Raw genomic sequence first — 21,328 nt, forward strand, 5'->3', positions numbered from 1 at the left:
ACTTGGGAGGATGGCAGAAAAAGAATGAGATTTTCTGCTAAGCCGTTTCCAGCACTCCCATTAGTGGGCAGGGCTTGTCACCTACACTACAGTATTGAGGTGCTACTGCAATTTTTTATATAAAGGCTGCTGCACAAGTTACGAACTATAGCTATGTAATTACTTGGTAAGTTACTTATATGAAAATAAAAAACAATGACTGAAAGATGCAATTGGACAAGAACAGCCAGCACAACTTACGATTTTCACACAGATCTCTACTAAGATCTTCAACAAAATTGACGAAGAACGGTCGTTTCTCTAAACGATCTGTCGATCTAATCTTAGCCACTAATGCTTTTCTAAAGGACTGGAGCCCATCCCGATCTGACAAGTCAATTTCATCCAAAACCTTATTTTCTGCAAGAAAAAAAAATAAAGTTCAGATCAATGAAGCAAATGAAAATTGGCATAATACAGATAAAGAATAATTCTACAATGCAGTTACACAGTGGTCTGATTTACAACCTATCTAATATTTTCCTTAATGACAACATTATTACAACTTGCTGGTGCAAACCTTCATGGAAATTATTATTGAACCTTACAAGAAAAATGAAAAATTTTAAAATTAATAATTTGTATTTTTCATAGCTAACAAACCAGCGGTCTTAACATTAGGATAAAATCGTCTAGTGCCAGCTGGAAACCATTAAAAGACAATAGGAATTGTTCATGCAAGGAACTGGTGGCATCTGGCATCAGTGACGGGGATGAGGGAGGAAGCGGGCAGGGACCTATCTCAACCCTGTGAAGTACTCAGTTTTCCTCTTACCGCCTTCAGTGGAGGACATACTTTTCGCTCCCCTCCCTAAAGCCGGTTTTTCCTTCTTTGCCTGTGTTTCCTTGGTTTGAGACATTTGTGTCATAGTGATATATTGTGTGCTCTGGCTTTTGATAATGCAATCCCAAAACTCATCTCGGTGTTCCTGTAAGCCCAAGAGGAAATGTCCCAGTGTAGCAAACTCTCCTTGTTTGTGTTTTCTTGCTTCCATTGAGACTGATCCCCATTCTACTGGTAGTAGATGCAGATCTAATTCTTGTAACCCTTGCCCTAAGTGTCATTCTTGGTCTCCAGAGCAACGGAAGATCTTTGCCAAGCAGCAGCATAAGAGGAGGATGAATCTTCCATCTTTGATGGAAGATTCTCAAACTCCTCATTGTTCTGCTTCTCCTTGCCCAGACCTCCTCTACTTGCTTCTTCTTCCTTGGAAGATTTTCCCACTTCCCATTCTTCCATTGCCTCGTCCTTGGGAGTTTTGGGAGAGGGGTCAGATTTAATTCCTCATGCTGCCCCCTCTTTCTTGGGTGGGAAGGTTCCAACCACCCCAGGGGAGGGTGGAGTCAGCACCATCTTGTTTGTGTTTCAGATTCGGATGTGCAGAAGATGTCTGATGTTTAGGCCTCGTTAAGCCTTTCAGGGTTGCCAACCTTGGATGGCCTATTATCCCACTTCATGTCTTCTCGCTTTCCAGTGTCAGCCGCCACGGCAGTTCCCAGCCCTCCTGGCCTTCACCCTGCTGGGTCTTGTGCCTCTTCCCCTGGTATGATGCCATTAAGCCTGCCAGCACATGATCTTGGGTTGCCTCCCGTTAAAGTTACGGGTTCTCAGGTTTCATGCTCAGTTACCTTGACAGTTCCTGTACCACTGCCTATCCTAGCTCCTGTGCAGAGTTCGTGTGCTCCTGTGATGTAAAGCTGTCATCGGTTTCTGTAATGACATCACCTATGGCTGCTCCATCTGTGGTCTCTCTTGTTCAGGCTGTGTTTGACAGAGTTGACTTGGTCTTTCGAGACAAGAACGGACGTGTTCTTAAGAAGAAACGACATAGACCTCCTCTTCTTCTCCTCCTCCTCCTCCTCCTGTTCATTCTTACCCTGTCAGATGTTGAAGGATTAAACTCTTCCACCCACATCTCGTCTTCAAGAATCTCGTTCCAAGAGGAAAGCTACAGTGATTCCACCTTTCATCTTCCCCAGTTTGTCCTGTTCGAGTTCAGAGGAAAGACGACAAGCTCCAATCCAGAAATTCCGTGTGGTGGATTCTTCTACAGTTCCACCCTCACATGCCCAGAATTCTTCACGTTCGCACCCGTGCTCTCGTCTATGGATGTTGTCTCCTCATTGTTCTCCCTCACATCCGGCTGCAAGGGAAGTTATTTCTCGTTCGCATTACCATGTCTGCCTCTCCAGAAGTCCAGTCAGTCCTTGGCCTTCTGGATGTTTGTTTTACCTTCATTCTAAGTCACATTCGCCCAAGAAAGACCGTGATTCCCCCTGATTCTCATGAACATGGACGTGTAGATGGACATGGCCATAAAGACAGATATGGACGTGAGGATTGGCACGGCCTTGGGGACAGGCATGGCTGTATGGATGGAAATGGCCACGACTCTACACCAGGCGAGTCAGGCATGCAGACTCGCCGTTCTTCGCCTTGACGACGTTCCTCATTGCAATCTCCAAGGAGAGACCACAGCCATTGTTTGTCTTTCCACAGCTGTGGACGTGACTATAGCCCTTCCAGGCTGCAGGAGAATGCACGTCTGTCGTGCGAGAAGAGAATTTCTGCGTCTCGAACCAATGATCGGGACACTTCACATGCAGCTGCATCATAAGGTGTTCTGGCTCCTGCAAAAGAGTTAGGGCCTGATAGATCATATGTCCCAATGCAAAACCCTTAAAATCCATTGGAAGAGGCAGACAGGGATCCTTGTGACCAGGAAGTGGAGAATATGGAGAATCAAGAGTTTTATACTTCCTATGCAAAGGTTATTAATCTCATTCGTGAGTTCAATAATCTTTCTAAGAAAGCTGTGTCTCCTTCTGTGATTGTCCCTACAGGTATTTAAGCTTTGCTAGGACTGAAGAAGGACTCTAAAACATCTTTTGAGCTACCCTGCACAAACCATGTGGACTCCATCCTAAATAAAGTCAATTCCTTGATTCCTAAATCAAGTCAGTTCCTTGATTTCAGGCCGGGATAACACTCTTCGTTCCAGCAGGCCATTTAAGCTTCTGCCTCCTTCACTTCCTTGCTGTAGACAGTTTTGTGCAACTCCTCTTGTGCTTCTTCTAAATAAACCAGCCACCCCAGATGTTGTTTGGTTGGAGCTGAGACTGGCCCCGGATCAGGTTAAGGCAGCAGGTCCTTTTCTTGCTTTTCAGGAAGCAAGAACTTTGGAGTCGACTGCCTCTTCTGCCTTCCAGACTGTCTCTTAGCTCGATTTGTGGTCGACAACAGTGACGAGAATTTCCTCTTCTTCATAAAAAAAATACAGCTAATAGTGCATCTTACATCAGATTGTTACAATCTGGTGCTAAGGCCATATAGTACAGTACCCTACCCGCTTGAGTGCTAATCTACTGCTACTGAGGAGAAATGCAGCCCTCTCCAAGGTGGCTAGGTCTGTCGACATTGACTCCATGCTATCTTTGAGGAAGTGATATCCTAGACTCACAGCTGCTTTTCCCTAGAGATCAGCTAAAGATGGCTATAGATAGGCGTCGAGTAGATAATAACGACCGTCTCATTCAGCAGACAGTGACAAAATCAACCGGTCCCTCCCGCTCTGATGCCCAAAGACAGAAACCACAGCCACCTGCCATGAGGCCTTCAAGACCAGCTCCGGCAAGAGAGCCCTCTTAACCTGCTTCATCAACAGTGAAGAAACCTTCCCAGCAATGTCCCTTTCAGTCCCGCTCTTCCAGGGCAGGAAGAGGAGCTGGAGGCAGGGCCAGAGGAGGTAGATGATAGAGTGGGTGCCCCTTCCGACTCTTTGCCACCAGTGGGGTAATGCCTGGTGAGCCATTGGGCTATGTGGCAGCATTTCAGGGCAGAGCTGTGGGTGGTAGATGTCCTTCAGGTAGGATATCTACTACCTTTCAACTTTGCCCCTCTTCTCTCCTTCAGCTCACTTACACCAAGGGTGTCCAAAGCACCTAGCTCTCCAAGAGGAAGTGTTGGAGAAAGGAGCAATAGAGCAAGTCAAGCATCCTTCCCCAGGTTTTTATAGCCTAGTCTTTCTAGTCCCCAAAGCCACTGGCGATTGGAGACCAGTGATAGACCTTTCAACTTTGAAACTCTTTATCAATAAGACCAGGTTCAGGATGGAGACTCCTCGAATGATCCTAGCAGCCGTCAGAAACGATGACTACATGCTTGCAATAGATTTGAAGGACGCTTACTTCCAGATCCCCATCCCTCCTGGAAGTTTCTTTGCTTCAGTCTTACAGATCTGGTGTTCCACTTCAAAGTCCTTTGCTTTGGCCTAACACAGCTCCCCAGGCATTCACAAGCGTTTTCACCCTACTGTCGACACGGGCTCATGCACAGGGATTTGCCTCCTAAGATATCTTAACAAATTACTGGTTTTAGCAAACTTTCGGGAGAAGTTAATTCGAGACAGGGACGTCTTCTCCAATTCCGTCACGGCTTAGGCATTATGATAAATTTGGAAAAGTTCAATCTTCAGACCTGGGAATGGTCATAGACAGCCTCATCTAGAGTTTTTCCATCAGACCAAAGGATCGAGAAAAGACTATCATAATCAAACATTCAACAACCAGTTGTTTTATTAATTTCATGTTTTTACAAAGTCTAACTACAATACAATTGTTATTCCATACCAATAATATCTCCTCTATTACAGGGTTTAGTTTTCTTCTGATTAAAAAATACTGGTGCTTAAGCCTACATCCAAAACTATTAAAGTCTTGAAATACTGCATAAGCTGTGCCTCCATGCATCTACCCACTGAGATTGCTGGCAAACATAATTTCTGACAAAACAAAGCTGGGGTTCATACTGTAAATACTACAAAGTAATCTCCTCAAGTTTTTCAGTTTGCTAATGTATGAACTTCAGAAAATAGTATTGAATATTAAATTCAACAAAAATATTTTCCAAAATAAACTGAAAAAACAACAATCATTGTTGTACCTGCCAAAGCGATGCAAAATCAATGAACTGAGACAGGCAACTGTACGCGAGCACCAACCTAAAAAGCCATTAACTCCTAGTAATGTTGCCAGCATAACCAATATGTATACTGTAATTGATTGTGTTTTCATTTTACTGTAGTAAAAACAATTTTCAGTTTAGGGTTACAGGTAAAATTGATTGATTGTAGTTTGCTGCACACTCACTTTCACTCAAAACCTACAAGTAATCTTTTATTTTCCCAATATTAATGATATTCTCATGTACAGGTAACAGTTCCCCCCAACACACACACTCTCTCTGACATAAACCCTATTGGTCACAGACTATCTTCATGGATCTAATGTGCTTTTCAACTGCAGGTTATGTTTTACCACACATTTTATGAAACTTTTGCTGAACTTCAGGGACTTGTATTACATGGGAAGCACAAAACCAATGTGAGATAATCCAAAATACAGGCAAAATGTTAGGCTATATTATTTATGCTATATTTCACAAATCAAAGCATGTAAAATATGCTTTTAACATACAATATACTCTGACACAAGGTACCATAAATAAATAAAAAGTCAAATCCTTATCCCATAAAAAGGAATTTTCATACATTACCTGAGGTATCAATTCTAGGTGGACCCATCATGTCCAGTAAAATGGCTTGATTGCAGTCATACTACCTGCTCCCGTACAGACCACACTTCTCTCATACCACCAACCCAACCCAGGGACCCATTCTTGTTTGCAAGCATTTACCTATAAACTTTACGGTAGCTGTGGTCTAACAAAGTTCCTACCCCATTGTGTACTAAACTTGAGCTCTTCCAGGCTGTGGAGGTTAACCCTTCAAGGTGTATTGTATGTTAATATAATGATCCTTTAACTGGTAGCAACATTACAATTGCAACATTATTGTTTTTAGAGGGATGAGAGGACGTGCATAATTCAACAAAAAAAAAAAAAAAAAATTGCTAAATGACGAAAACCTACAACAGAACCGCTCATACACGGCACACAATTTCTGGAAACCTACCTTCTTCGACAGTACTTCCAACTAGGTCATTTGCTAATTCTAGATCGGCATCCTCTTGAATTTTTTGTAATCGTAATTTTTCTTCTAATTTTTCTTCTGGAGTTTCAGTTCTACTTTTATCCTCAAGTTCTTTTCTTCGTTTTTCAATTTCTTCTTGCTGTTTGGCCTGAGAAAAAAATGAAACTGATAATCATGCCTGAAAATGGGGGCAAATACCAATAACATGGAAGATATGTTCACCAGAAATGTGCACCAATACACTTTCCTTCCCATTATATCAAATTACTACTGTATATTATTGTTAAAACAAGAGTGGAGAAAGTTTCAGCTTGACACAGGAACTTCTGCCAGTTTCAAAATATTTTAAGAGAATAAAAGATGACCTCAAGGGAAATGGAAGTGGTATACCTGGACTGCATAACAAATGAAACTACAGTAAAATATGCTTACTCAAAAATATGTGAAACCAGAAAAAGTTGGAAATGATTAAGAATTGGTATGGCTAACATTACATGAAATTTTACCATTAAAATTGAGTGTGGGTGAATAGTTTGAATGTAGGGAAAGAAGACACTAAGAGAATGCTGATGAAGTGAAGTTGAAGTCTTATAAGCATGAAGAAAAATGATCCAAGGAAAGAATAAAAAACAGAAGTAAAGTGAAAGGCTAAAAAATGGGTGCTGCTAGGAGCTGAAGGGATACTGCAAACACAATTAGTGACATACTAAACATTTCCTATGGGGAGAGGAAATATAGAAAATGAGAATTCGTCAAATACCAGTGAAATTGGGATGATAGAAATAAGTAGAAATATTTATGAGCATTTTCATGATCGTAAGAAAAATACATGGTAGTAAATCACAAAAATATTCAGGATAATCAAGGAAAGGGTTAAAGGAAAAGGTTCTTCTTCCTTGTGCGGCAAAATTCTTACTAGACAGAATAGGCGCACAGAGCAAAATTTGAACTTATGGGTGGCAAAGGAGAGTGTTCCAACACAGTTTCAACTTGTGAACCTGTCCGTTTGTATCTCTGAATGTTCGTAAGTAGGGTGGTGACTGTATCCAACACTAAACTATTCTTTGTTTTATAATACTACTCATATCTGATTACATATTGTCTTTTTACTATATTTCCACACAGCAAAGACAGGGTGGTGACTGTATCCAACACTAAACTATTCTTTGTTTTATAATACTACTCATATCTGATTACATATTGTCCTTTTACTATATTTCCACACAGCAAAGACATCATAAAATATATGCTTGTGGTTAAGCAATGCACTATTTAGAGGATAATAACATGTTAATCAATTGATATATTTTTTATTTTGTGACCTTATGCCTAGTATGGCATTATATTCTTGGAAAAACATTTGAAACTTGACTACCAACTGACAAGTAAAATCCAAAAAACAAATTAAAAATTTCTGAGCATAAACAAAGTTCAGTTTCCATACATTGTAGTTCTTACATTCATAACCCACAGAGCCTGTCTAAGCTTCTGCAATTCTCCAAAGTAGTTGGACCACTGGCCAAAGGCATTTAACATTTCATGCTGTCAATAAGTCACATCACAGTTGACTTTTACAATAACTTTATTCCTCATGGAAAAACTTTCCTCATATAATCAAGAATATTTAACAGTGCCTTACCTCTTTCTCAGCAATTTTATCTGCTAATTTCTTCTTCTTACTTTTAGCAGGAACTGAAGTTGTTGAGTCTCCTGCCTCCTTCTTATCCTCATCTTCATCATCCCAATTATCCTATGAAGAAGGGAAAGAAGGACAAATCACTTTAATATGGTATGAAAACTTTCAAAGTTTGTGTGAGTGGTCCTAAAAACTTGCCATTAAAATCAAAAGGGGTTAATTTATAAAATTGTAATACTTCGTTATTATGGAGGGAACAGAAAAAAAAAATTATTATATGTACAGTGCTCACGATGTCAAAGACCAGCAAACCGATTCTTTCAATTATTCGTCTCTACTTTCGGAGTTATCAGAACCTGCATTATTTACATATTTTGCATTAGGTACTTCACTGTAATTAGCAACTACATCATTTTTGAAATAATATAACAGCTTATACTACAAGAGATGATATAACTTCAATTCTTGTATTACAGAGGTAAGAAACAACACACTTTTTTAACACATTATACACTTGGGAAACCTGAGACAAACCACATCAATTTTGCTAACCTTGCATCTGAGGTGCTCTGAAGGCATGACCTCAATACTATATATTCATCTTACATGCTTATTCTAGAGTTCCCTTAATCAGGCTTCATTTCGTCCACTGGGAAAGTTTATTTTTGTTTAAATTTTTTTCTCAAATTGTTTAGTGTTCAATGTCATTGTAAGTTTTTTAACCCTTCAGGGATGGCAGGAACAGAACAGAATACAGTATAGAATTTAGGCTGAAGGCCAAGGGCTGGGACCTATAGGGTCATTCAGCTCTGAAAGGGAAACTGAGTAAGGTTTGAAATGTGTAACAGGAGGAAAAGTAATTTGAAAGAAAGAGAATATCAATGAGCACAGTAAAAGGTAAAAAACAGGTTGCAGCAACGAACCTCAAGCAATGCCTACAGTGCACTGAGTGAGGTGCAATGATGGCACTAACACCCTATGGCATCAAGGATGGCAGGGCTCTTAATATGAAACTCTGGTTCAGCTCACATGATTACTGTTATTTTGCAGCGTAACTTTCCACGAATTTTGCACGAAAACTTTCCTATCACTTGACCAGGCCATATGGCAACACTCACAGCTCAGCTCAAGGAATCCCCAGGATACAGGGAGATTAGTGTGACTTGAGAATTCATGGGGGAATGCAGTACATCTCCCCGTCCCAGTACATCTTATATATTTTTGCCCACAAATATATTTGGGGTTTGCTGTTGGTTTTAGTTCTTATCCTTTACGATAGTAGGTCAACTGTAATTGTAATTTTGCAAAGTACAAAAAAATATTAGAAAGAACATTTATAGGCAATACACCTCCCCATCCCAGTGCATCTTATAAATATTTTTCCGTAAATATACTTAGTGATTATTATTGATTTTAGTTCTTACCTACTAAGATATGTCAACTGTAATTGTAATTTTACAAAATAAAGTAAAACAATTACTAGAAAGGACATGTATAACTCACTAAAATTGGCATACTGTATCTTTATCAGCGTTATGGAGGCCCCACACAGTATTGGAAAATGTTATAATTTTTTTCTTTATACTATGTGCATTTGCATACCATCCTCTTTCCAGTGATTTTTTTTAATTGGTCGACCTTCAAGTTTGCCCTATCTTGGGGTATTGTTCATGTACTGTATATTCAGCCTGGCCTTTAAGGGATAATATATGAATCCACTGGCATGTCACGGCTATTAAGTCGTTTACTTGACCTGCTGGACACCAGTGAGCCTTCTGATCTGGAGATCAGACAGTTAACCTGATCCAAGACACTGCACCCAAGCAGGCCCACAGCAGTCAGAACTACCTTGCCTCCTAAAGAGCATGCTCTATCAACTAAGTATGCTCAACAAAGGAGCACAGGTTACTTCCCAAGATCATTAACCTCATAACGAGCCAAATGATCTCTCTTTTCAACTCTTTCTGAAAAGTTCTACTGGAATAGAACACTCAGGTCCTGACAGATTCCCCAAAAGCATGACTTGGAGCTTCTTCCAAAAGAAAGGCTAACCTACCAGTGTGTCCTGGTGAGCAGGCACTGGACACAAACAATCAAATCTAGTAGTACCAGTCGCTAAATAACAACTCAAGGCTGGCTTCTAATCACTAGAAATCGTGGCCCACAATCCAATACTTTCATATGGTCTGTCGATATTGAACTATAAACTACAGGAGACTGCTCATGTGTGCTACTGTGCATATTCACAACCAGAGACCAGGCAAACCAGAAACATCCTGAGTGTCTGCATGATCAAATGCACTCAGCTTGCTTGGATACCCAGTAGCACTGTGGTGCAGCGACCTTCTGCACTTATCCTAAGCCCTCTTGCACAGAACAGAAACTTCTGCCAGTACTCCAACAAGTACTGGCCAGGTAAGGAAAATGTGCAGTAAGTTAGGCTTCATCCCTGTACAGTACTGTATTTTACTGTAAAATTTATTTTGTTTTAGGTCAGATAAGGTGGTGAGGGGCGCCAACCCTCCAGCCAGGTAAGGACAAGATGTAATAAATTAGGCTAGGTTAGGATTCATCCCAATACAGTACTTTATGACATTTATAATGTTTTTGGTCAGATTAGGGGGCACAGTCTCTGGTCAGGTAAGGACCCTGCGCCCTGGTGTGGGTAAGGCTGCAACCCTGTAATTCTCCTTCCTATATTTTCACACTTTTTAAGTTTTTTTTTTTTTTTTAAACTGTTAATGTTTAGTTGAAGTTTTATGACATTCAAGCTGTCGAGCCAAGCACTGGGGCATTTTCAGCCATTAAGTGCTTTAGACCATGAAAAGAGGTAATTAGAGTGGTTGGACAAGATAAAGAGATCCAGATAATAAAGCTGAAATACATGGATCTATAGGTGGGACTGGGAGAAAATCCCACAGTTGCAGCAAGCATTAAGAGACAGAGAGGCTGGGAGGTAAGATTGAAGAGAGGAAGAGGGAATGGAGGTGAAGTAAAAGTAAAAGGCTACGAAGGTGGGTGCAGCTAGTAGTCGAAGGAACAGTGTAAATGCCCTTTGTAATGTCTACAGTGCACTGTGTGAGGTGCACTAATGGCACCACCCACATATGGGGGATTGACACTGTTGAGTTTCCTGCTCTTCTGACTGGTGCATTGCACTCATTTCTGGTTTTCCCAAGGTAGAAAGTAGAATGACGGTCAATGGCTACAACTGACAAAAGCAATCCTACAACTGAAGAATGGTATTAGAACAGAACAGAATATAAAATCGCGACCAAAAGCCAGGCGCTAGGATCTATGAGGTCATTCATTTCTGAAAGGGATATCGAGAGTAAAATTGTTCTAATGGTGTCATAGAAAACCTCACAGATGCACTATGAAACAATTGTTAGGAGAGGGTGGAAAGTAATGTGGATGAAAAAGACTATAAAGGAAGGTACAGTAAAAGGAATGGAAGGAGTTGCAGCTAGGAGTTGAAGGAATGCTGCAAAGAACCTTTTGTAATGCCTACAGTGCATCACATGAGGTGCACTGACGGCACTACCCCTCTACAGGGATGAATGGTATTGAATATAAGTTGTTCAGTTCCAAGTTACCTTTAACACTTTGAAAACGGTCTTGTTTGAAATGGTCTTCTTTGATCAGTTATTTAGCCAAAGATTTCATGGTTTTTTCTCCCATAAGTCTGCTGTTGAAGCCCTGGACTGCTCCGCCCCAAGTTCTTCATGCAACATAAGTGGCATGTCAATCACTGGGGTGTGGCTTGCAGAATCTTTAGGTCAGCTGCCCACATTCACATGTCCGCAAGGGTTGTGCTTAAAGCCACATTATTGGTAAATTTAAATAAATTTTTCACATGGCTGCACAGTCTGGGCCTTTTATTTCTCCGTCTTATTTGATCACTACTAAACTCTCTTGACCCTCTAGCTCATTTTGCCAAAACCAACTGCACCAATCCTAAGATGTAAGAACCAGAAAAATTTGAATACAGCATACTTAAATAAGGTAAGGCAGATATTGCTTTTGTTCTGTATCATGTTGCTTAGTAGCGTTAGGGGAGGAACATCGGTTAGGATACTTTTCATCGTTAAGAGCCTGCAGCAGACATGTTAAATAACAAGTGGCCCCATTTTGGATTTCACTGTTTTGGGGAGCATATTACTAAGTTTTGGTACCCAGGTTTGGTATGGTTGAATTTCAATTTAAATGTTAGGCTAATCTGTAAAGGGCTATGTAGCAGAAAATATGTAGCTCTGAAAGATAACAAAGCTAGCCTACATCATCTGGCTGAAACTAGCTGTCAACTTTAGGCTATATTCCCATTTCTGGATTAGCATAAATTAATTAAACACATAGCGTATGGGCTTCAATTGGGTTTCTTCTCAAACACTCTGTCAGTCTACAGGTATATATACCCAAAACCAGTTGTTTTTAACATCAATAATGATTAGATATGCAATTAACACAAGATAACCCAAGAAAATTATATGGATCCTGTACTTAGCTAGACAAAGTATTAATTTTATAGCTACCCTAACCCAGAATCTGTCAGTAGAGAGGGACACCTATAGAAAGTTTTTAGGTCTTTCTGTGATTACTCTGAATAAATAGTTATAAATTTAAGGTAAGTTGAATTCCACTGTCTGTCCAAAAGAATTCTACAGCAAATGCCCAATAATGCAACCTGGCATTGGCATACCATATGCAAACCTATAGCTGAAGTTAAGGTTAGGGTATTTTGATTTATTAATTAGCAAAAACCAAACTGTGGGGACACAATCTGTTTTCTTTATATTTTGGTAAAACTGATGATTACTATCATGGCCTGGTTCCCACCATCTGGTGGCCGCAATATTTACCACCTGTGGCTCATGTTTTTATTTAATTAGCATTTCTAAGTATTAGCTCAACACGGACTGTATGGCACGATTCCGCGAATACGTGAGACATTAGGGAGCCATATATTCAAAAAGGGATTGGCTAAGTTTATAAAAGGAACCATACTAACCTAACGTACCCTACCTAACCTAACCTAGTAGGCCGTGTTACTTAGCTGGGGGGCTCAACCCCTGGTGAAGGAAACTCCACTTTTTACCAAAAGTTCCCCTATAACACTGGACAAGTGAGACAGCAAAAATATAATCAGTTCTGAGGCTAATTACAGTTGACTGACAAAAAATAATATAAAATTCTTGATAAGGAACTAAAATTCTACAGAGAAAGTCAATTTCCAAGGTAATAACCAACGCGGAGCTCATACTTTGTTCTATCACTTAATTTTATGCCATTTGTTCATGTTTACAATATTCACCTTTTTTTTTATGTTTTTACATTTATCTTAAGTGTTTGCAGATCAATGGCCCAGGCTCAGCCTATACAGTACTTGTTTAACAATAGCTCCATATCCCCTGAAAAACCACCCACCTGGATCTTTTTCTTTAGATCTCTTCTCCAAAATATGGTAATTCTATATATTAGCTCCTCGCCTGTTTTTATCTTTTCAACTGGCTTTTTCTACACTTTTAGGGGTTCTGATACTGGCGGTGCATCTGTTTGTTGACAGCCAAATGGAATGTCCCTTCGCCGTGTTTAGTACTGGCCGGGAGTGGGGGGGGGTACCCATACGTTAACAAGTTATTGCACATGCCGGATGGGATATGAACCGTTCAAAACAGACGTACCCGTGCTCTGACTTGTGAAGATCACATATGGAAACCCCTTGTTGGATGAACTTCAGGGGTTAATTACAGGTTAATTACACTCGAGCGCCAAAAATAAAAGGTAAATTCTTAATTAGCAACCAAACAACTGTAGAAAAAGTAAGTTGGAAGGCATTCGCCGTCGCGGAGCTACCATACAGTTCTACCCGAAATACACTAACCTTATCTACTTACAAATGTACAGAATAGGTTAACACTGGGCTAGTCTACCTGGCTATCCCGGCATGGAGCACGAGAGTATAGCCTAAGGTAATCCATCAACTACTGTTCCCTTGCTTGGACCTCAAAGCACGAAGCCAAGCTTTCTTGTAAATTCATCCAACACTGGGGTCTTAAGTTATACGCAATTTTAAAGTGTAACCACTGGGGTAGGCTAACAAAGGAGCCCAATCAGCACAGGCTAGTCTGTTTGGTAAAATAAGGCAAACATCACAACGGATAAAAAATGCAAAACATTTACAAAAGCATCCAACCGCCAAATGATAGAGCCTAAAAGAAAACAACACCACAGACACAAAGTAAGCAATGAACATATTTGAGACCTACCCTAATTTCTTCCTCCTCATCTTCTCCCTCCCATTTGTCTGTCGCTGCCGGAGCCTTATTCGGAGGCGGCTCGAAATCGTCCACATCTGTCGAGACGAACAAATGAATTCAAGTTATTCTCAACCAAAGGAAGCCCTAAACACTAAATTTCACGTTTAAAATGACAAATATTGTAAGAACATGTGGATCCCATTACCCCATTCGATGTCCGACATGTTGACGGTATGATTTCCCAGAAGTCTTTGCGTCATTCTAAGAGATTCTACGGAAAATTCTCGTACTTCTAAATATTTATCAGTCAATGTTTAGCTAAAAACATCAAATTCCATATGGAAATGTATATAAATAGCTTAATAGTTCTTAAAAATACAAAACATAAACCAATCTTGTACCAACACAAATATTTACAATATAAAGCACAATTTATTTTGACAGGTTGTTTAGTTTAGTTATCGTACTTACTACAGACATTGTGAAAGTCCGCCAATTACTTTTCTCCTTTTTTTCTGGGTATATTAAAACCTGTTAAGTGACTTCTTTTGTAAAATAGCCCCACCTGCTTTCTAGAATAATAACAAGGTAAGTTTGAGGTAAATAACCCAACACTGCGTGCTTTGGCTGCCTAAAATTCTTGTCGGTCGAAATTATAATAATCACACATAAAACTATAAACAATAGAATTTATTATTCACCAACGATATTTTTGATGTGTCTCCAGCCTGACTAAGGCATCTCCTGCCAAAACTGTTATTATCATCATATTTGACCATTATTAGCATTATAATTATCAATATTAAACAAACCTTGGCTATCCGGCGAAAGCAAACGTGTACTTATCTGTCCCTGTAATGGTGTAATCCCACGGTTCTTGGACAATAGGTAAAGAAGACAGAAATTTCGGCGTTCAATGCTTGGAAAGCCCACTGCGTTGATAACATCTTTGAGGCACCATACAGGAAGCATAGGAGATTTCCTTTTATGATGACCATAATGTGGCGAAAACTGCTTCATTCACCAAATACCTGAATCATAAGTCTCTTGAACGCCAGGTCTATTGTGGCTCGTAAGGGACCCGGCCAAAACAACTGCATTTTTCCTGCCTCCACAGTTCTCTAGCAACAGTAGGAATACCAAAGGATGTATTAATAGATTTCGTATACACTGGTTATGTTTCTTTATCAAGTCAGTACTTTCGTCGAAGGCATTCTGCATGGCAATCATTCTTATTTTCACGAACACAAATATGTAAAAATCTTACTGCATATTCCGTATGACTGGTCAAATCCAATGCTTATTAACAAGAATACTGATTTTACTTGAAATCTTCATACGATAATCATCTCAGTTATAAATCAGTTCAAAGTCACCACAACTACACAGAATAGTAATACCAAAAAAACTACTCATTTATCAACTCTATTTCCCGCTGACACAACACATGACATTAACTTTTATATCCATGATCAATATTTGCTGCTACTCGCGACATACAAAGCTTTGTAAATTCTGGGATTCCCCCCATGTTCTGTCTCTCGTCATACCCGTCTCACAGATCTAATATGTCTGACAAAATTCAAAGAACATTCTATTGTTACATGTTCACCAGCATATTTGAATTTACATTCCTTCTCAATATGACCATATCCATGACAATAAAAGCAGCTCAGCACATGATATCTATCACGAACATCATATGTAACCCAACGTAACGTAGCTTTATCCCTGTTCGAGAATTAGCCCTTCGAAGCAGGATCGCATTTTAGAATATGATACTTGCAGGAGGTTTCTTGAACAAGACTTATCTTTTCTCTAATTTAGGGATTGATTAGATAATGGTTCTGCCAACTAATGCATCAGCTACACTGTCCTCCCATCATAAATTCTGGATTTAGTTTCCTGATATTTTTTGGCTCAGCACCTCCCACAGAGTTATGTATCCTGGTCTCGGAATCATCTGTACTGCTTCCATGATCAAAATTAACCATATTGTCTAGAGACTGGCCGTGTATCATTAACTAAAATAATCCTAAGAGCATTAGAAGTGATTTTGCTTAAAGCCAGATTACCACAAGTTCTTTCTTTAACTTTATCGACATAACTTACCTTCTCTATGCTGGAGATAGTCATCATCCTTACAGATACTTCCAGTCATTCGGTTTAATTTTTTATGACATAAACAGTACTAGAATCAACTTCCAATGATTCAGTTTCCTTCTTAAGGCCATCCATTTTTAGACCAGAATCCAGGGTAAATCTGTTAAGTCAACGACTGGCTCTTGGCGCAGTTTCAAGCACAGCAATTCTGGCACCACGTTCAACAATTCCTTTCTATCGCATCCCAGTTTCATCCCTTAATGCAATTGTTTCATTCTGGATTTCTCTATAACCAGTCGCTATTGAAAGCACTGTATCAACGGTTAAGTCAGTGAGATACCTCAGTTCTTTGGTATTGTCACCCCGATGCCATCTAGAACCGCACATCTCTTACCACTCATCACATTTACATCATACCCAGTCTTTAGCTTTTTCTCTGTTTTATCCCTTATACTTGCAATAATGTATCTTCATTGACACTTGCATTTGAATGAATATATATGTGTTTAATGTACAATGTAAACAGTTTCATGGAGACAAAGAAAGTACATTTGTTCCGCTCAAAATGAGGGAGCACCAAGAGATTATAAAAGGAGGATTATACGTAAAAAATAAGAACTCTGTTAGTATACGTGGAGTGTGGGGTAAATATAGGATTGAGAAAAGGGATAGGAAAATAGCTGATGAATCAGAGGAAAAATAGAAAATGAAAAAGAAACAACAATTCATTGACAATTCAAAGGACAGCGAGGGTTTTTAGGATATGTGGGGGCGGGGCGCGAAACTGAGAGAAGAGTACTGGAGAATTAATGGAATAACCTTACTGAGTGGATGATGAGAAATATAACTGTATACGTAGGAGAAAGGAAACCAAGAGAGTGTAATAGACCTAGTGGTGGTAAACAACAAAATGTATAATATTATAAAAATGACAGCAGATCAACAATTAACTGCAAAATACAGAAGATAACCTGGGTCAAAAGAAATATTATAGAGCAACAGTAGGTGAATTGAATGATAAGGGAGGAGATAAAAAAACGAGAAAACGTTTGAATAGAAAACATAGAATCTTACAGGAAGGAGAAGATGAATGACTAAATGTGAATATATATTGGCAGAGAGTTGAAAGTTGGAAAGAAGGTCTGGGATAACATAGAAAAATTAAGAAGAAAGAAAAACGGACAACAAATTCATGTTTATACTGAAAAGGAAAACATACAAAAAAAAAGATAAGAAAATGGAAAGGTACTGGGGGCAAGAAATTTATAAAATGCACGAAGATAGGATAGAACAAATATGGAATGATGAGGAAGGAAATAAATATGAAAGAGGATTACAGCAAGAATACGAGGAGGGGGTTCCCGAGAGAAGTAACAGAACACATGGACGCTGCAGCCCCAGTAAAAGACTAGACAGGAAAAGGCCAAAGTGGAAGTCCGAACTTAATGAGGAAGACGTGAAGAAACACTCAGAAAACTAAAGAAGAAGAAAGCAACTGTGCCAGATGGTATAAAGCTTGACGGCATAAATTTTTAAAAACAAAGGTGAAGTATAGATACCCTAACAAAGGCCTTACAAAGAGGAACAGAAACAAAAGAGAAACCACGGGAATGGAAGCAGACAAAAGCGAAAATGTTGAGGAAAATGAAGAAACTTACTTCAAAAGATTTAGGGTTAATGGCCCTAACAAGCATTGCTCACAAAATATGCATGGCATTTGTAAAATAAGGAATAATAGAACATCTCGGTAAACGGAGAATCCATAGAAAATCAACGCTTGCGGGTGTAGTAAAGTCTTCACTTATGAGATATGAAGCTGCCCTTAGTCTCAGTCGTGACGTGGACCGGATTAATGTATGGTTTAGTCGGCGGGGTATGAGGCTGAACTCCAGTCTTCTTCTTCTTTTAACGTGCTTTTATTCCCATTTTTGTATGGGGTAAGCACGATGCCTTCTTTTGAAGGACTTTTTGATTTGGCTTTGGGGTAGACCTGTGGTCTCGATCGGCTGCCCTGCCTGACATCGCTTAGACCCCGGTACGTATGTTTCTTCCCAGCAGCGAGAAGTTATTGCGCGGGTATGGCGAGAGTTCGAGACGTGTGAGATGTTTGTTATGTTTTTTAGAAGGTGTTGTAGTGGCTTTGTTTTGTGTGTGTATTTAGTTTGTAACATCCATTTGCTTTTTAAGCAAATCTTTCCGTTGATTACATATATAATTCCGGGATGTCTACACGGATAGCAAAGTTTCTGCCTCTCTTGATCAGTCGGCTGCGGGTTTGAACCCGCGCCACAGACCTCTACGAAGTCCGAAGCTGCTGCTGTAACCGACTGAGCCATCGAGGCTCTATGAGGCTGAACTCCAGTAAAAACGAAATTACTATTGATTAACAGGTCTTGTACAGATTTTCCACCCCATCCTCCCCTTCAAGTGGGTGGGACTCTGCTGAATGAGTCCGAAGGTTTAACTGTTCCAGAAGTAACTTTTGACTCACATCTTACTTTCGAGAAACATCTAATGAAAGTTTCAGCAAATGCCGCATGCAAGTTAGTTATTGTACGAAAGCCTCACATATTTATAATCGTGATAATATGAATGCAGTCTGTTTTAGGTCATTTGCCCTTCCTTTACCAGAGTATTGTTCCCCGGCACGGATGTCTGCTTCTGTCAGAGATTTATCTCTTTTAGATAAAGTGGTTTATGGTGGTAGGTTCCTGCTTCGTAATATTAGCAGTTTTGACTTGGACCATTGACGGATTGTCTCTTGTTTGCCAGTTTTTCATGTTGTATTTTAACAGAGATCTTTCACATTCACAACTGATCACCTTTTCCTGCCCAGAGCGACCCGATTCGCTGAATAGCAGCACCAATTTGCAGTTACTCTGCCTCGCTGTCGAACTTCTCAGTACAGTTGGAACCTCAGAAGTTCAAGCAAAGATGCAATGCTTTGCTACTAATACAATTGTCCTTGCATTTTAATAATTTACTTACGTTTCTGTCTGGAATTTTTAATTTGTAAATTTATTTTTTATTTTTTAATAAGTGATCTTTTCTTTCTGTATTTCCCTTTACCTCCTTTTACTTCTTCCTATCGAACACCATATTCTTCGGAAGCTTGAATTCAAGTCAGTGGCCCCAGTGGGCTTGTTCCATATGAAGAGGGTTCATCTTCTGAATAATAATAATAATAATAATAATAATAATAATAATAATAATAATAATAATAATAATAATAATAATAATACTCAGTGTGTGCAGATTATGAATAACAATAACATTCACCTATTCTGTAATGATCATGAAAATCATTTTTCTCTTGGGCTTTAATTTCGAATAATTAATAAATATTAGCTCAACATAATCTAAAAATTTTAACTAAACTGTTTTCTACTATTCTTTAGTCGAAAGTGAAAAATGTTCACCTTTCCATGTATTTGAACAACTAATGCTGAAATTATCTCCTTAAAAGGCTGTTTCAATCGTAATCCGATCAAGTGCAACATTTTACAGTTAAGAATAATCCCCCTCTCTCTCTCTCTCTCTCTCTCTCTCTCTCTCTCTCTCTCTCATCATCAAGAAGCAAGAATGTAACTGCAGAGCAAAATATTAAGGTTATCATCATTATATTTTTCTACACATTCTTAGTAACACGTTCTACTAATTTCCTCAGCAGTGCATTAACGAAAAAGATCATTTTGAGAGTCATCAAAAGCCAACAGGAGCGAAGACGTAGACGTTGTGGGTTAGGTCTTGGTCTTCATCGTCCTTGGCAAGGACCTTCGTCTTCGCTAAAACGTGTTAGGAACTTAGGAGACTTAGCAGTACCAGGTGCTCGCTTATTGTGTCTCGCCGTGGTAATGGCTGTATGCAGTGAAATTCGTTGTGTGGGGTGTTCATGGTTCTCGATTTGTTCTCAATACTGTTTGATAGCATTGGTAGTCTTTTTATGTAAGTTTTGTTTAGAGATTTGTTTTGAATCTTCTGGATTTTGAAAGTGGTTTGCTGTTTCATCCTTTACCGCTTCATTTATTCATTCTTGATGATTTTAACAAGCTTAATTATTCTCTTTAGGAGTGACGGGGAGAAGCCGCTGTTATCTGTTAGCTATAAAGATGAAGTGAGTACCATATGCCAACATTAACGGTAAATATACGTTAGTCTTGGTTCCAGAAACCACTCTGCAAGCCAATCCGTCTCCGCCTGGGGCAGGGCCCCTGGTGTGGGGAGGATGTCCCTTCTGACGCACGGTAAAACTTACCGTAAGTCAGAAGGTCGCTTGCGTTCGGCGACAACAACACTTGTATATCTGTTTATTCCTTGATCACATAGTTGGCCTTGAAACACACAAGGCTTAGTAACTTTTTTTTTTATTATTTTCTTAGATCTTATTCTATAATTTTTCAAGATTATCTTTAAAAGATTTTGGTGCCCGGACTTCAAAAATTAGACTATTCGTAAAGTTGTTTTTACACACGTGAATGTCTTAACTGCGTTGTTAACGTAAAGTATGGGTGGATAGAGAGTAGGAAACCAGTTAAAATGTTGAATATGTACTTAAGATTTTTATGAAACTCCGACTGCTGCTGCCGTATTCATTTGCAGGTTCAGTTGCACAAGGACGTTCTAGCGGAATTGAGACTACGTTAGTTCGATAAGGAACATCCAAATCGACAACATACGGCTACACGCTGTTCGTGAAGTGTCAATACTTGTTTGGGCGCTAAGCTTCAGATGCGAAGGATTACTTAGCAGGTAACTGAACCACCATACCTGGATAAACATTTTGGGCAAATATTGTTTAATAAAGTTCTCAACCGTAAATGGTATGTTCGACTTTGCTTTGAAACAAGTTCCGGAAACTGTCCTTCTCCTTAATATCTAACAGCGCTTGGAGTCAACATTGTCTACGATACTAGAAATAATTCATTAGATAGTTTCCCCAGTTATAGATTTCTACTGAATGATAAGTTCGGACCAGGTTGGTTAAGTTTAAGTTGTTTAGGTCAGCCCGTAAAGATGGCATGCGAATCTGGTATGGTGTTTTAAATAGTATAAAAGGCCTGGTGCGTACAGTACATTGAATAGCATCTCGACTGGGAACAAATAAGCGCCACCATTTTAGTTCTGAGTTAGAAGAAATAAAGCGCCTACCACTTATGCGCTGTCTGCATGGCTATACATTGTTTTTTTTTTTATTTAAGTTATTTAAATTTTCTTACCCTGCATATTTGAAACATATTGATCCTTGAAGATTCATAACTTAATAGGCTTTTTTTTTCTGCCTGAAAATTTTAGGACCTCGACAA

At 39.3% G+C, this 21,328-nt stretch overlaps 2 protein-coding genes across 3 annotated transcripts in view; one reads left to right on the forward strand and one right to left on the reverse strand.

The window, feature by feature from the left end:
* eIF3j (eukaryotic translation initiation factor 3 subunit j) overlaps positions 1 to 14,262 on the reverse strand; it is a 28,936-nt gene extending 14,674 nt beyond the window's left edge. The window contains exons 1-5 of the mRNA XM_067124473.1: positions 14,128 to 14,262; positions 13,932 to 14,017; positions 7,669 to 7,779; positions 6,012 to 6,177; positions 241 to 399 (exon numbers count right to left, since the gene is read on the reverse strand). Of these exons, the coding sequence (XP_066980574.1) occupies positions 241 to 399; positions 6,012 to 6,177; positions 7,669 to 7,779; positions 13,932 to 14,017; positions 14,128 to 14,182 (577 nt within the window). The 5' untranslated portion in view covers positions 14,183 to 14,262. The remainder of the gene's footprint in view (positions 1 to 240; positions 400 to 6,011; positions 6,178 to 7,668; positions 7,780 to 13,931; positions 14,018 to 14,127) is intronic.
* The window catches only part of LOC136850681 (uncharacterized), a 210,535-nt gene that overhangs the window by 140,132 nt on the left and 49,075 nt on the right, over positions 1 to 21,328 (forward strand). Inside the window, exon 1 of one of the 2 annotated variants that reach the window (XM_067124479.1) lies at positions 20,625 to 20,774. The exons of the other annotated variant lie outside the window; for it this stretch is intronic. The gene's annotated coding sequence lies outside the window, so the exon portion shown is untranslated. Of the gene's footprint in view, positions 1 to 20,624; positions 20,775 to 21,328 lie in introns of those variants that run through there. 2 annotated transcript variants of the gene reach the window in all.

Source organism: Macrobrachium rosenbergii, chromosome 22 (genome assembly GCF_040412425.1).
Source record: "Macrobrachium rosenbergii isolate ZJJX-2024 chromosome 22, ASM4041242v1, whole genome shotgun sequence".
NCBI lineage: Eukaryota > Metazoa > Arthropoda > Malacostraca > Decapoda > Palaemonidae > Macrobrachium > Macrobrachium rosenbergii.